General features: G+C 39.3%; 1 protein-coding gene across 1 annotated transcript in view; it reads left to right on the top strand.

Annotated features, from left to right (window-relative positions):
• IRAK3 (interleukin 1 receptor associated kinase 3) overlaps positions 1-13,845 on the top strand; it is a 58,470-nt gene that overhangs the window by 15,833 nt on the left and 28,792 nt on the right. The window contains exons 2-6 of the mRNA XM_040491493.1: positions 1,598-1,780; positions 6,881-6,939; positions 7,561-7,615; positions 8,884-9,035; positions 12,899-12,963. Coding sequence (XP_040347427.1) covers positions 1,598-1,780; positions 6,881-6,939; positions 7,561-7,615; positions 8,884-9,035; positions 12,899-12,963 — 514 coding nt within the window. The remainder of the gene's footprint in view (positions 1-1,597; positions 1,781-6,880; positions 6,940-7,560; positions 7,616-8,883; positions 9,036-12,898; positions 12,964-13,845) is intronic.

The following is a 13,845-nucleotide window of genomic DNA, read 5'->3' as shown; positions in this document are numbered from 1 at the left end:
CAACATGTGCTTATACCTGGTGGCGAGCATGGGTGCCTGGTGAATTGCCCCCTGGCTCTTCAGTGTTCCTGGATGAAAGGGACACATAGGCATAACTAACCCAGGGCAGGAAGATGTAATCCTCTCTGAAGGGGCAGAAGATAGGAAATATTGGTGAGCACTGGTAATATCTACCGAGTCCATTTTTGGTCCACAGGAAGAGGGGGGCAAAGTTATAGTTGCATATTGTGATCTCTGTCAACTTTCAGGATGTACTTATACTCTCAGCAAAAACAGAAAGTTGAAGGAAACTGAATAGTCTAGCAAACCCTTGAAGGACTGAAAATGTGGAGAGAAGGGATGCCATATTAAATCAAAAGATCTTTGTCTTTCTGATGTCTTGATTCAAATCCGCAGCTATTGGGGTGCCTGGGTGGCTCAGTGGGTTAAGTGTCTGACTTCTGCTCAGGTCCTGGTCTCACAGTTCGTGAATTCGAGCTCCACATCAGTCTCTGCGCTGACAGCTTGGAACCTGGAGCCTGCTTTGGATTCTGTGTCTCCCTCTCTCTGCCCCTCTCCCACTCGTGGGTGCGTGCTCTCTCTCTCTCTCACAAATAAATAAATGTTAAAAAAAAAAATTCAAGTACTATAACTAGTGTAATAGCTCCCTAAGAAGTTTTTTAAAACTTTAGAGTCTTTTAGAGTCTGAAATAGACTGAACAGAGATAGTTCTGTAGGGGGCTTATTACACTTCTCATGTCTGAGCCCCTGTTCGTCTTTTAAAAGGACATCAACCTTTGGAGAGTATCACTGGCGGATAGGTGAGTCCTCCAATGAGGTTACCTTGGTTACTGCTGGAGAGAAGCTTCCAGATTTGTGTGTGGCAGAAGAAAAGGCTGATTTCCATAGCCAGTTATGGTGACGTGTTGAGGGTCCCCATGACCACACTCGGATGACAATTGGATTTTATCCATCCATGTGTATCTGGCTTTTTAAATTTTTTAGACTTTCCAGAGGATAAAGGTATGAGACAGGGTGTCTGGGTGACTCAGTCGGTTAAGTGACCAACTCTTGATTTCAGCTCAGGTCACGATCCCATGGCTCATGGGATTGAGTTCTGTGTCGACCCCCCTGATCGGGCTCTGTGCTGACAGCTAGGACACTGCTTGGGATTTTCTCTCTTCCTCTCTCTCTCTGCCCCTGCCCTGCTTGTGCTCACATTTTCTCTCTCTCAAAATAAATAAACATTAAAAAAATAATTAAAAAAATAAAAATTATAAATAATATGAACTAGGGGCGCCTGGGTGGCGCAGTCGGTTAAGCGTCCGACTTCAGCCAGGTCACGATCTCGCGGTCCGTGAGTTCGAGCCCCGCGTCGGGCTCTGGGCTGATGGCTCAGAGCCTGGAGCCTGTTTCCGATTCTGTGTCTCCCTCTCTCTCTGCCCCTCCCCCGTTCATGCTCTGTCTCTCTCTGTCCCAAAAAAATAAATAAACGTTAAAAAAAAAAATTAAAAAAAAAAAAATAAATAATATGAACTAAAACGTATAAAGTATCTGTACACATGTATTCCAATAAAAGTAAACTATTGCTGGGTTCTTCCTGTTGCAATTTCTACAGCGGAGCGACTTTCAAACAGCTGGCTGGATGTTCGTCACATCGAAAAATATGTTGACCAAGGTAAAAGTGGAACAAGAGAACTACTCTGGTCCTGGGCACAGAAAAACAAGACCATCGGTGACTTGTTACAGATCCTCCAGGAGATGGGGCATCATCGAGCTATCCATTTAATTGTGAACCATGGTAAACATTTATGATTCTTATGATGTGGCTCTCTGTCTATTTTATAGAGTTTACAATTTATAAATGTAAATATTGCATTTTGTTCAAGACCATGACTGGTTATACTATATGTCAAGGATTCCTTACCTGAGGCTTTATCTGAAGGCTTTTGTCACTTCTTTTGGGTGACACTTTCTTTCCTTATTGCCTATGTTATACAACACAGTCCTTTCTACCACTTGTTTGGGTTTTTAAAATTTTTTACTTGTAAACTACACATTAAAAATTTTTTTTTAAATATTTATTTTCGAGATAGAGACAGAGACAGAGTGTGAGCAGGGGAGGGGCAGAAAGCGAGGGAGACACAGAATCCGAAGCAGGCTCCAGACTTTGCTGGAGCTGTCAGCACAGAGCCCCACTCAGGGCTCGAACTCACAAGCGGTGAGATCATGACCTGAGCCGAAATCAGATGCTTAACCGACTGAGCCACCCAGGTACCTCTAAATTACACTTTTTTAAACATTTCATTCTTAGCTAAGAGAATCAGTTTTCCATCCAAAACTCTGACACTATTTGAATCGTAAACAGAATCACAGTGTTTGAGTAAAACATAAATACTTTTATAATTAGCTTTGTCATATAAGTCAAAATATAATTGGATTCTCTCTTCCCCCGCCCTTGTATTTTAGTGCAAATGATGCCTGGGGCTTATCTTTTATCTTCAGTGCTGTTTTTATGCCAGGGCCTCTAACTCTAGGCCTTACGAGTCTCGTTTCACAGTGGCCTAATACCTCCCTCTATTTGTCTTATGTGTTTCTGATGCTGTGTCATGACTTACACTTAAAAGCAACCTGATGAGGAAAGCTCATGAAACTTTTTCTGTTCATTCTTTATCAATAAAATAAGTTCCTAATGTCCCCTGTTCTGTTTACTCCACTTTAGATTTATTCACTTCAACAAGAATGATCCTGAGTGATCTTGGGTCTTACGTTACAGACTCAGGGCTCTTAGGCTGAAAATTCTTTTGAATCAGCATCCTTGTCCTTTTGGCTCTTTTGTCCAGAGGTATTTTTAGTTCCGTATATTTGCATGCAAATATACCTCTACCTTATCACCCCTACCTAGAAAAAATCCTGCGAAATTTGTACCAGAACACTGTACCTTCAGATTGACTTTTATATGCTTTTTACGTTTAATGGGATATTAGACAGTTCCCAATAGGCTCCCACTACGGTATTTCCCGTAAAACGTGGCTCATCTCTTTTGTCACTGTTTCCTCACTTGGTTTAGTCCCATGGAATGCTTCACTACGAAGCTGACTGACCAAGTAAAGTACAGTGACTCCCTGGACACTGTAAATGCACTGCCTTTTCATTCTCTGAGCCTTTTCCAGCTGCTGAAACCACCCACACAACTTATCGTTCACAATATAAACTCACACCAATCTGATAGGACACAGGGTTATGTTTTACGTTTACAGATTCTGGAATAGATTTCAGGATACCTTTTCACTCTCTGTGTTGCTTATTTGCACAGCAGAGAATGATGTGGACTGTGAGTAGACGAAAATTTCACATCCTTGCTTGACTCCTGTTGCACGTGCAAAATTGATTTCATTTTTAAAAATAGGAGATTTGCTGATTGGTGGAAAGACAATTATTTACTGCCCTAGTATCAGGAGATAGGTAAATCTGAGATGAAGAAGAGGATAGCATTTTGGTCTGAGTCCTTTGCTGAGAAAAATAGCATTATTTAATTGCAACTTGTTGAGTGGATGCTTTGAAACTAAATCTTTAAAATGTTAGTTGTTTAGCTTGTTCAAAGAAGCGTGATGATTCATGGAAACTGTTAAGTGAGCCTACTGAACACGTGTCTCCTATGATAGCTACTCAATGAACTAGAAGTTAGAGTTCCTAACTGAAAGTGCATAAAAAGATTTAGTCTTTGTTTGTTGCTCCCATGGACAGACTTACCAGTTATCCAAATAATCCATTATTTGCTCAAATATCCATTTTTGCCTCCCTTCCCTTGAAATTGTCAGTTTGGTGGGATTGTTTTCATTTTAGAGGAGAGATCACTTTGTGGATTTGGAATTTCTTACAAGTCCTCCTGAGAAAAGTCTTGTATTTCCTCCCAGTCACTATTCCTGCGATTCAGGTGGCTGCCATTAGGTGTTTTCACATCCATAAAGCATTCCCTCATATCTCAGGACATAGCCTAGTTGCTCAAGAAACGAGAATCCTTACCTGCTTTCGTTATATTTCTGGTATGCCTGCTCTTACATATCACATTTTGCATTTATATTTCAATGGTCATGATTGTTTTCTACTTTTGACATAAAATCCACAGTTTTCTGCTGGCTTCTTAGGAGAGCCATTTTGAATCTTCAATTTTATATGACAATGAATATTGCCTTCCTTTTTATGGGCAACAAAAGGACAATGACTTTTAGTGCCCTTAGTTCAAATTTTATTCTACACGATACTTCCCCATGATGTTTATTTCTTTTTCTTGCCTAATTGCCCTGGCTAGAACCTCTGGTATAAGGTTGAATAGAAGTGGCAAGACCAGACATTTTTTTCTTGCTCCTGATGTAAAGGGGAAAGCATTCAGTTTTTCATAATGATGTATGACATTATTTGTGGGCTTTTCACAGATACCCTTTATTAAATTGAGGGAATTCTCTTCTATTCCTTGGGTTTTTATGATAGGTTAGTGGATTTCATGGGTTTAGTTCTTCATTCTATTAATGTGGTGTATTACATTGGTTGATTTTCATATTGTAAGCCAGTCTTGGATTCCCGAATGAATCCCACTTGATCATGGCATATAATCTTACATGTTTCTGGATTTACTTTGCTAATATTTCATTGAGGACTTGTTGAAGACTTCTGCATCTATGTTCATAAGAGATATTGGACTATAGTTTTCCTGTGAAGTTTTACCTGGCATTGGTATTAGGATAATATTGGGTCTCATAGAATGATTTGGGAGTTGTTTCCTCCTCTTCTATTTTGGAAAAATTTGTAAAGAACTGATGTTAAATTTTGTTTACATATTTGATAGAATTCACCTGTGAATCCATTCAGGCCTGGGGTTTTGTGTGTAGGAAATCTTAAATTATTAATTCAGTCTCTTTCCTTGCAATAGGTCCATTCAGATTGTTTATTTCTTCTTGAGTTAGTTATGGCAGTTTGTGTCTTTCTAGGAATCTGTCTGTGCCATTTCAGTTATCTAATTTTTTAAGTTTATTTATTTATTTTGAGAGGGCACGCAAGTGGGGAAGGAGCAGAGAGAGGGAGAGAGAAAGCATCCCAAGCAGGCTCTGCACCTGCACAGAGCCGGATGCAGGGCTCAAACCCACGAACCTCAAGATCATGACCTGAGCTGAAATCAAGAGTCACTTAACTAAGTGAGCCACCCAGGTGCCCCTTAGTTATCTAATTTTTTACATGCAAATGTTCATCATATTCTCTTACAATTCGTTTTATTTCTATAGGGTTGGTAGTGTGTCTCCTCTTTGTTTTTGGTTTTAGTAATTTGAGTCTCCTCTCTTTCTTGGTTAGTCTAGCTAAATCAGTTTTGTGATTATTCCAAAGAACCCCTTTCGTTTCATTGATTTTTCTCTTTTGTTTTTATATTATCTATTTCATTTATTTCCACTGTAATCTTAATTCTTTCCTTCCTTTGCTTCCTTCAATTTAGCACTTTCTTTTCTAGTTCCTTCAGTGAAAATTCAGGTTATTGATTTAAGATCCTTTTTCTCTTTTAAGGTAGGCATTTACAGCTATAAATTTCCTTTTAAGTGCTCCTTTTGCTACATCCCATAAGTTTTGGTATGTTGTGTTTTCACTTTCATTCATCTGAAAGTAGTTTATAATTTCCCTTGTGATTTCTTCTTGGATTCATTGGTTATTTATGGACTTGTTGTTCAATTTTCATGTATTTGTGAATTTCCCAAATTTCCTTCCATTACTGATTTCTATTTTAATTGCATTGTGGTCAGAGAATATGCTTTGTATGATTTCAGTCCTTCCAAATTTATTGAGGCTCATTTTATCGCTCAAGATATGGTCTATCCTGGAGACTGTTCAACATGCTCTTGTGAAGTATTTGTATATTCTTTTGTTTTTGGATGGAATATTCTAGAGAATGTCTGCTAGATCTAGGCTTGTAGTTTGCTCAAGGAGGTCTGTTATTAATTGGTTATGTTTTGTTGCCGGTCCTCTAAGCAAAGTAGTTTTTTAAAACATTAGAATACAGTCAAAGAAAAACTAGAAGATGAAATAAAATTTTTCTGAAGTCTGAATCAAAATGTCAGATGTGACAGCAAGATACTTCAGGGTTTTCATCTTTTGCAGGAAGCTACATAGACTACCTCAATTCAAATAGAACATACAGAAGTTACAGTGTATATTTGGGGAGGGGTGATAGGTGTTTGTGGCTGATCACACACACACACACACACACACACACACACACACACCCCTCTAATATCTTACGGCACAAGAGGGGATAAAAAATAAACTAACCTAAGAAGATATAATCCCATAATTATACAACTTTAAAATATATGGGCAGGGACGCCTGGGTGGCTCAGTCGGTTAAGCGGCCGACTTTGGCTCAGGTCATGATGTCGCGGTCCGTGAGTTCGAGCCCCGCATCGGGCTCTGTGCTGACAGCTCAGAGCCTGGAGCCTGTTTCAGATTCTGTGTCTCCCTCTCTGACTCTCCCCCGTTCATGCTCTGTCTCTCTCTGTCTCAAAAATAAATAAACGTTAAAAAAAAAATTAAAAAAAAAATATGGGCAAAAAGCTGATTCAATGTTGCTTTTTTCCTTTCAATTTTCTACTTTCTACTTTAATATTTTTAATGATGTCTATCAATAATGTAAGGTAGGTATTATACATTAGGTAAACAAAAACATGTTTGAATAATATTTGATCATTACAAAGCTATTTACATATGTTAATTTGTAACCATTCAAAGGGAATGCAACTGAACTTTAGAAATTAACACTACTAGCAAGGTGTTTATTTTCACAGTCTAAGAAAGGAAAAAAAACATGCTTATTAGAGACATACAATTTTATCTGTATCTACCTCCCTTTATTTCTTTTTAGGAGCACCCTTGAAGAGTCAGAGTCATCATGGAGATAGATTTCCAAACATGTTACCCAAGGTAGAGTGTATGTGCAGAAATAATGAACCTTGAACTCTGTTGCATATATAATTGAGCATGGGGGATGAAATTATCAGACAGAAAAATGATGGTTTGCAAGTACTTTTTTAAAACCAGTAAAGCTTTAGCTTTCTCGTTGCTTTGGTTGGGGATTCAGGAAACTAGAGATTTGTGGGAAAAGAGTGAAGAACTTTCTCCTCTCAGTGATCTGTCATAGATAAGGCTTAGAACTGGTAAGAGTGCTGTGAGTTACGCATTTGTCTTAATTCAGCTTTTAATTTTCCTGTTCTACTGGGCATTTTGCATGTTGCTGTTGGTTTTTATGGGAACAAATAAATTGGCAGCGATCATTTTTTATAGCATTAGAAGTCATTTAAAATTGACTGTTAACTATGACATTGATACTTGAGTTTTTGTAGTTAGTATGGAAGCTTTAAATGTATAAGGCAATGAATACTGTTGAATTAAATAAAGTAACTTCGCTTTCTACTAGCTTTCTTCTAAATTAGATTCTACTCTATTGCACTGTATAGTCCAGGGGGAGCTTTGGATTTCTGTTAAGGTTCTGTTCTTTCTAGGCTTATGAAATGGAATTACTTCAGTATGTATTTCCTCTCTTAGGAAATAGCCAATGTCACAGTGGATAATGTGCTTATTCCTGAACATAATGAAAAAGGTAAAAAAAAATTTTTTTTTTTTACTTTAAATCATGCTTTGCTTTAAGTTAACTTACAGAGACAAATATCCAGTGAACACATTAACTATTCATTAATATGCAGGTTTAGGGTAAAATTTTCATGGATGTTGAAATACTTGCAGCTTTGACTGACACTAAGTTCTGATGGATGATATATTATTGTTATGTTAAAAATCCACTGGCCAATGGAGAACATAATTGTGGTCTCTTCCCTGGGGGGGTTTTCATACTTTCTGTTAGTGAAATTTGCATTTTTATGTGTCATAGGAAAACATTTAAAAATTACATTGGGTTTTATATAGTGTTGGAAATTGTGATAGCCCTTGCAGAGATCTTTAGAGATGTTTGTAGAGCAATGCCGAAGGTCACTATGAAAGTCTCATTATTTCCTTATCACTTTTATTACTTTATTAGCAGGGAGAATAATTTAATTCTACCTGGGAATCATTCTGATCAACGTTAATGGCTAGTTAAGGCTGCTTTGCCTCGTCTTTACCACCAGATCTGTACCTTCCTTGGTTCAAAAGAGAATTAGAGAAGTTGGATAAAATTTTGGTCCTTTAAGATTTAACAATAAGATGTAAATCAAACAGCAAATGTGGAAATATAGCCAAAATTGGGCTCTGAAGGATTTAGTTAAGCTTTTCCCCTTGGATATGTATTTGATTACCTTCTAAATGTTTTCTCCCAATCTCTGCTTTAGATGATTTTTTAAAAAGCTGAAGCATCTTCCTAATTTACTCTGAGGAAGTAAGTTAGAAATTTAGAGGATTTGGCTCATGAAAAATGATTCTATCAGTCATACTTGGAGAATATTGTTTAGTCATAACAAAGTTTCTACTTCTATAGGTTTTTTTTTTTTTTTTGAATGATTTTAGGTTCATAGTGAGTCAAAAGCAACCCATTGATCTAATGACAAAGAAGTGGAGTCCTGGAAAACTTTCCTCAACTGAGTTCTTTGGCTGACCTCTTTGGAAGGGTGATAGAATCACAGTACTATTATTCAGATATCTAAAAAGGCATTTGTTCTGTGGAATGGTGGGAGCCAGACCCAAGTAAATGTGCGGAGATGGGCTTCAGTTTTGGTTCCTGGGCCTTCTGCTCCTGGCTCTCTGCTGGGCTCTGAAGTATTTCTAATATGGAACTTATGGTTCTTTTTAATGGTGATGTTGATTCTTAAAAAAAAAAAAAAAAAGAAAGAAAGAAAAGAAAAAGTAACTTATCTTCTCCCTACTTTCTGTCCTAAGGAATATTGTTTAAATCCTCCATCAGCTTTCAAAACATCAGAGATGGAACCAAAAATTTCCACAAAGACTTCCTAATTGGAGAAGGGGAGATTTTTGAGGTATACAGAGCGGAGATCCAAAACCGAACATATGCCATTAAATTATTTAAACAGGTATGGAAAGAATTACTATCACAGGATATCAGTTCCATTTATTTGCTCATATTTCATGCTAGAATGTGTCATTTTTCATCAACATTGAAAGGAGATATACTCGAAAATAAAATTTAATAAATGGAAATAAGATATATGACCTCAGGTGACTGGAGAAAAGACCATGAAATGAATGCCTGACTTGCAGGAATGTGGAAGTGAAATTCTTCCCATCCCCAGATGTGTCGAAGAGAAAGGCTTTTCTGAAGAGCTGTGTAGGAGCTTGGCACTTTGCCTGTGCTGGTCTGCTCCAGTTTCTTGTGTTGTTTTGCTTTGTTTTGTTTTTGGTCTTGTTTTTAGGATGGGCCGTGTCTCCTCCAGGCAGCTTCACAGGCTAAGCCCCAGATTGGTCTTTGGTGCTACTTTATAAATTATCATTTATCACAGTTCAAGAGGGTGGGAAAGGGGAGGCTTCAAATAGAAGGAGCGAGGCAATGATCAGAGTTGGAGTTTAGGAGAAAGCTGAGTGACTGCAGCCAGTAAGGCAGAAAGGGTGTTGGGGTATCACACCCAGGAGTCAGGAAGAGACAGGTATGCACACATACACCCAGAAGAACTGCTCTGCTGTTCTTCATCGTTAGTCAGCAGTCAATAAACATTCATTCAACTCTCTCTGTGAAATGGGTGCTGGGCAAGGATGAATAAGACATCATTCCATCCTCCGGGAGCTCAGTCCTGTGGGGCAAACCTTTCTTTACGGTCAGGTAAAGAAAGCAAAGATTAAGCTACAGCGTGAGAAGTAGTTGAGCCCGGATTTGCACAAGGAGGTCATGGCAGCACAGAAAAGACAGCCAGGGCAGGGGCAGATCCAGCACCCAGAAGAGAGCCTGGCACAGAGGAAGCACTTGATAAACATTTCTGCAATAGACAAATGGGAAAAGCGAAGGAAAGGAAGTGACCTCTCAGCTGGATTTTGAAAGCCCAGTAGAATTTTGGCGGGGAGCGAGGCATGGGAAGTGCTTTCTGGGTGGAAGAAATAGCAGGTGTAACAGCCTGGAGGTGTGTGTGTGCAAACATACGCCTTACTCACTAATAACGGATCATTGGGTGGAGGGAACATAGAGTGGGGGGTGGTAAGGTAATGGCAGATGACACGGGAAAGATGGCTCAAGTCGGTGGGCGGGTTTTAAGTGGGAGAGTGAACGGATTAGGTTTGTGTTTTTGAGATATAACTCTGAGCACAGGTTAGGTGATGGGCTGGAAGTCGGCAGAGGCATTGGAGCAGAGATGGCAAGGACTAGGCTGGAGGTGGATAGAGGGGGTTTTAGATGGGTAGTGAAGAGATGGATGGGACTTAAACCCATGTCCTCAAGCCTAACATTAGAGTCACCTCAGGAGCTTTTTAGCAATGATCCCTCAGCATCAGGTTAGGTCAGCATAGTGGTGGCAGGCATCCGTATTTTTTCAAAGCTCCCCACGTGGTTCGGATGTGTAGCCAGCGTTGAGAAGCCCCGCTCTGAGCTAGGGCAGAGGCAAGGAGAAGGTATGTCTAAGCCAGGAGGTGAAATGGACCAAATCTCACCATCGGTGAGATAGGGCTGGGCAAATGGGGGAGAGGATGGATCTCGGGCGATTCCTCCTCTGCAGCTTAGATTATGGGGCCCTTTTTTTTTTCTTTAATTATTAACCTGATTTCTCCAGTCCTTACATAGCATTCTATACCCACTGATTTTATACGGACGTCTCAAGATTCCTGAGGAGACAAACGGTCTAATAAAGAAATGAAACACCATTCAACAAAGAGAACGTGGTTATCTAGAGGTGGCCTAACTGAAGCCTGTTTCCTAGGGCCAGTGTGTCCCAGTCCCATTTGTATGTTCTCTTGGGGTTGAGCCCCACGGCCACCTCCCCAAAAGGTTCCAGCCCTCTCTCTACTTTCCTCTTCTCTCCATGGCTGCCACCAACTCACACTGGGAGTTTTTGTGAGGTTTTTGGAAGGTTTTGGGAGGTTTGGGATTTTTTATTTATTTATTTATTTTTTTATTCCAGGAGTCTGGCTTCAGAATGGAATGTCATTGCCTTTAGATCTCCTTTCCCTCCTGTCCTAGGGACAATGATTATTTCCTTGATTGCCTCCAACCCTTCTGGTATAGTTTTGGTGACCCTCCAATGTGCAGCCACAGCACCATAGCAATACCTCCTAATACTGGTTTCTTCACGCACCTCTCCCAATGGACTAGATGATGGTTTTTAAAGGTCTTATTTATCTTTGTATCCCGGAGCCTTATTACAGAGCCTGGCCCATGGAAGTTGCTCAGTAAATGTTCGTTAGGTGAATTGAATGAAGCATGTGTGTATGTCCTTTTTGTGAATTTAGTTGCTGATCTCTAGGAGTAAAAGGACAGGAAGTAACAAAGTTACCAAAGGCCTAGACACCATACAAAGTCCTAAGTGTGTGCCTGTGTGTGTGTGTGTGTGTGTGCGCGCGCGCGCACACACACACACACACACACAGGCACACACCGGGGAAAGATGGGAAATTTAATGAAGCCTTAGCCATAGAGCATTTGTTTCTAAAGAAACGTGGTTTTGTAAAATTGGAACATTAACTTCAGTAACCTTTCCTGGAGGGACTGAAGTGGGAAAGTGTACAAGATGCCTTAGATGGGTGCGACCGGATGGCCTGGAGACCTTACAATACAGATTCTGGTTGAGCACACCTGGGCAGGGACCTGAGAATCAGCATTTCTTACCAGCTCCCTGTGAAGCTGATGTTCCTTGTGCACAGACCCAAACTTTGAAGAGTTAAGCTAGGTTAGCATGAACACAAAAACTGACCCCTTCATTTTTCAGATTAAGAAAACAGCGATCTGAGGGAGGTTAAGTGACAAAAAGTCACAAATATTGCGGGTTAGAAATAAGACTGAGACCAAATCCACCTGGCTCCCAGGACAATGGTATTTTAAAATGTAAATTCTCATAAAGTGTTCCGCGAAAATGATTTGTTAGCCTCGTTTATTGTTTCTGACTTCCTGGATTAACTTGGAAAATAGCTTCCAGAATTCCTGTTGGATTTCTCTCCCTTTCTTCCTGAGAACAGAGCTCTAAAAACCCTGCCCCGTCTTGCAATTTACAAATGATAGAAACTTACAGCTGATGGAGCCTAACAATGTACTTAACTCTTTCCTGGTGGAAGTTAGGATCTTGAGATGCAGAGACGCGCAGCGACATAAGGTTTATAAACTAAAGCCATCACGAACAATACCAGGGACAGAGTAGGCGCTCATACAATATTACTGAATTCATTAATGTATTCAATAAATATTCCTGTGTCAGGCACTGGGCTAGCTTCTGAAGATTCTTTGAAGTAAGCAGTTACGTTTTTCAATTTCTTAGTAAGTCCACCATTTCAACATTAATACAAAGGTAAACCTGAATCGACATATCCAAATGACCCAAATCATAAATACCGAATTGGTGAAATTCCCTTCTAACCAGAATACAGCTATCACAAACTGGATCCTTTGTGAGACCAAGTAGGGGATTTCTGTCATGGGATTTTCTTTGAATACATATAATATTTTTAAATGTATGTAAATGTGTACAAAATATGGTAAAAGGGTTCGAATATAAAATATGGCAACATAATACAGTGCACGAAAAACTTCTAACTCAAGAGCAGTGGTTAGAAATCTGTTTGGGAGTTAATGGGTTTTTGAAAATCTGATGAAACCTAAGGATCCTCTCCCCGGTAAAAGAATTATATGCATTTACATCAAAAAGGTCAGCTGGTTTCAGGAAGACTGTAGACCCTGGTTTACAAATCCCAGAAACGGAGATCCTTTCCTTAATTTTGTTTTCTTATTTTTCTCCATGATATTTAGGAGAAAAAAATGCTATGTAAGAAACAATGGAAGCAGTTTTTATCTGAGCTTGAAGTTTTACTACTGTGAGTATATTTGGTCTGGAATTTCTGCCTCTGTGCCTGGCTTTCATCTTTGTGCATCTTTGATTCTATAACACAGTGCTTGGCATGGTGGGCATGTAATAAAGGTGGGTTGGATATTAGGACTTTGGGTAAATTTTTGACATCTGCTTTAGTATATTCTTCAGAACACATTTTAAAATAGACCATTCACATAATTCACTTGAACGTATTTTAACAAGGAACTGTCACAAGGAAGTGGATTAAATCATGTGTGACTAACATGGCTGAATGTAAAATAACTCCTCGAACGTTAGAATTGTGTCTATTCTACCATTCCCCCCTTCCTTAGAGACACTTTAGTCAAGAAACTTTTGTCAGTATAACCGTCTTCGGGAAGAGCATTTAGACAGAGAAATCAAGTGCTTTTGATGTGCATATTGTTTTCTGGGATTTCATTCATGAGCCCAGGAGTCCTCAGAGACAAGCTAAAATGACTTCATTTTCATATATATTCATAACTGCAGCTGTGCGGCTGTCCAGCCGGCTCATCGGAGGTCCTTAACCCTACAGACTTCACTCGGCACCCTTTGTGAAAAGAAATGTTCTTTTCAGATGTTTTCTAAACCAATATGTGAAATGGTGGTGGAAGAGGAGTCATTGTGCTAAATCCTGCTTTTGTACCCTGGGCCAGCAATCAAAACATTAGAGTTCTAATCAGAAAAACTTAACGCATACCATTTAGTCAACAAGAAACTAAAGCCAGCATTGTAATAGTAGATTTCTACATGTAAGCTGTATTTATTTGTAATGAACAAGTAACAAATTGAAATCTTTCAGAATTCCAAAAGTGCCAAAGGGTAAACCAAGAAAAGGAGTTTTCCACTATTGTCTTTAACCACCCAG

This window comes from Herpailurus yagouaroundi, unplaced genomic scaffold (genome assembly GCF_014898765.1).
Source record: "Herpailurus yagouaroundi ecotype Mexico unplaced genomic scaffold, PumYag 182, whole genome shotgun sequence".
NCBI lineage: Eukaryota > Metazoa > Chordata > Mammalia > Carnivora > Felidae > Herpailurus > Herpailurus yagouaroundi.
Note: the sequence above shows the minus strand (reverse complement) of the source record. Positions and strands in the feature narration are given on the sequence as shown.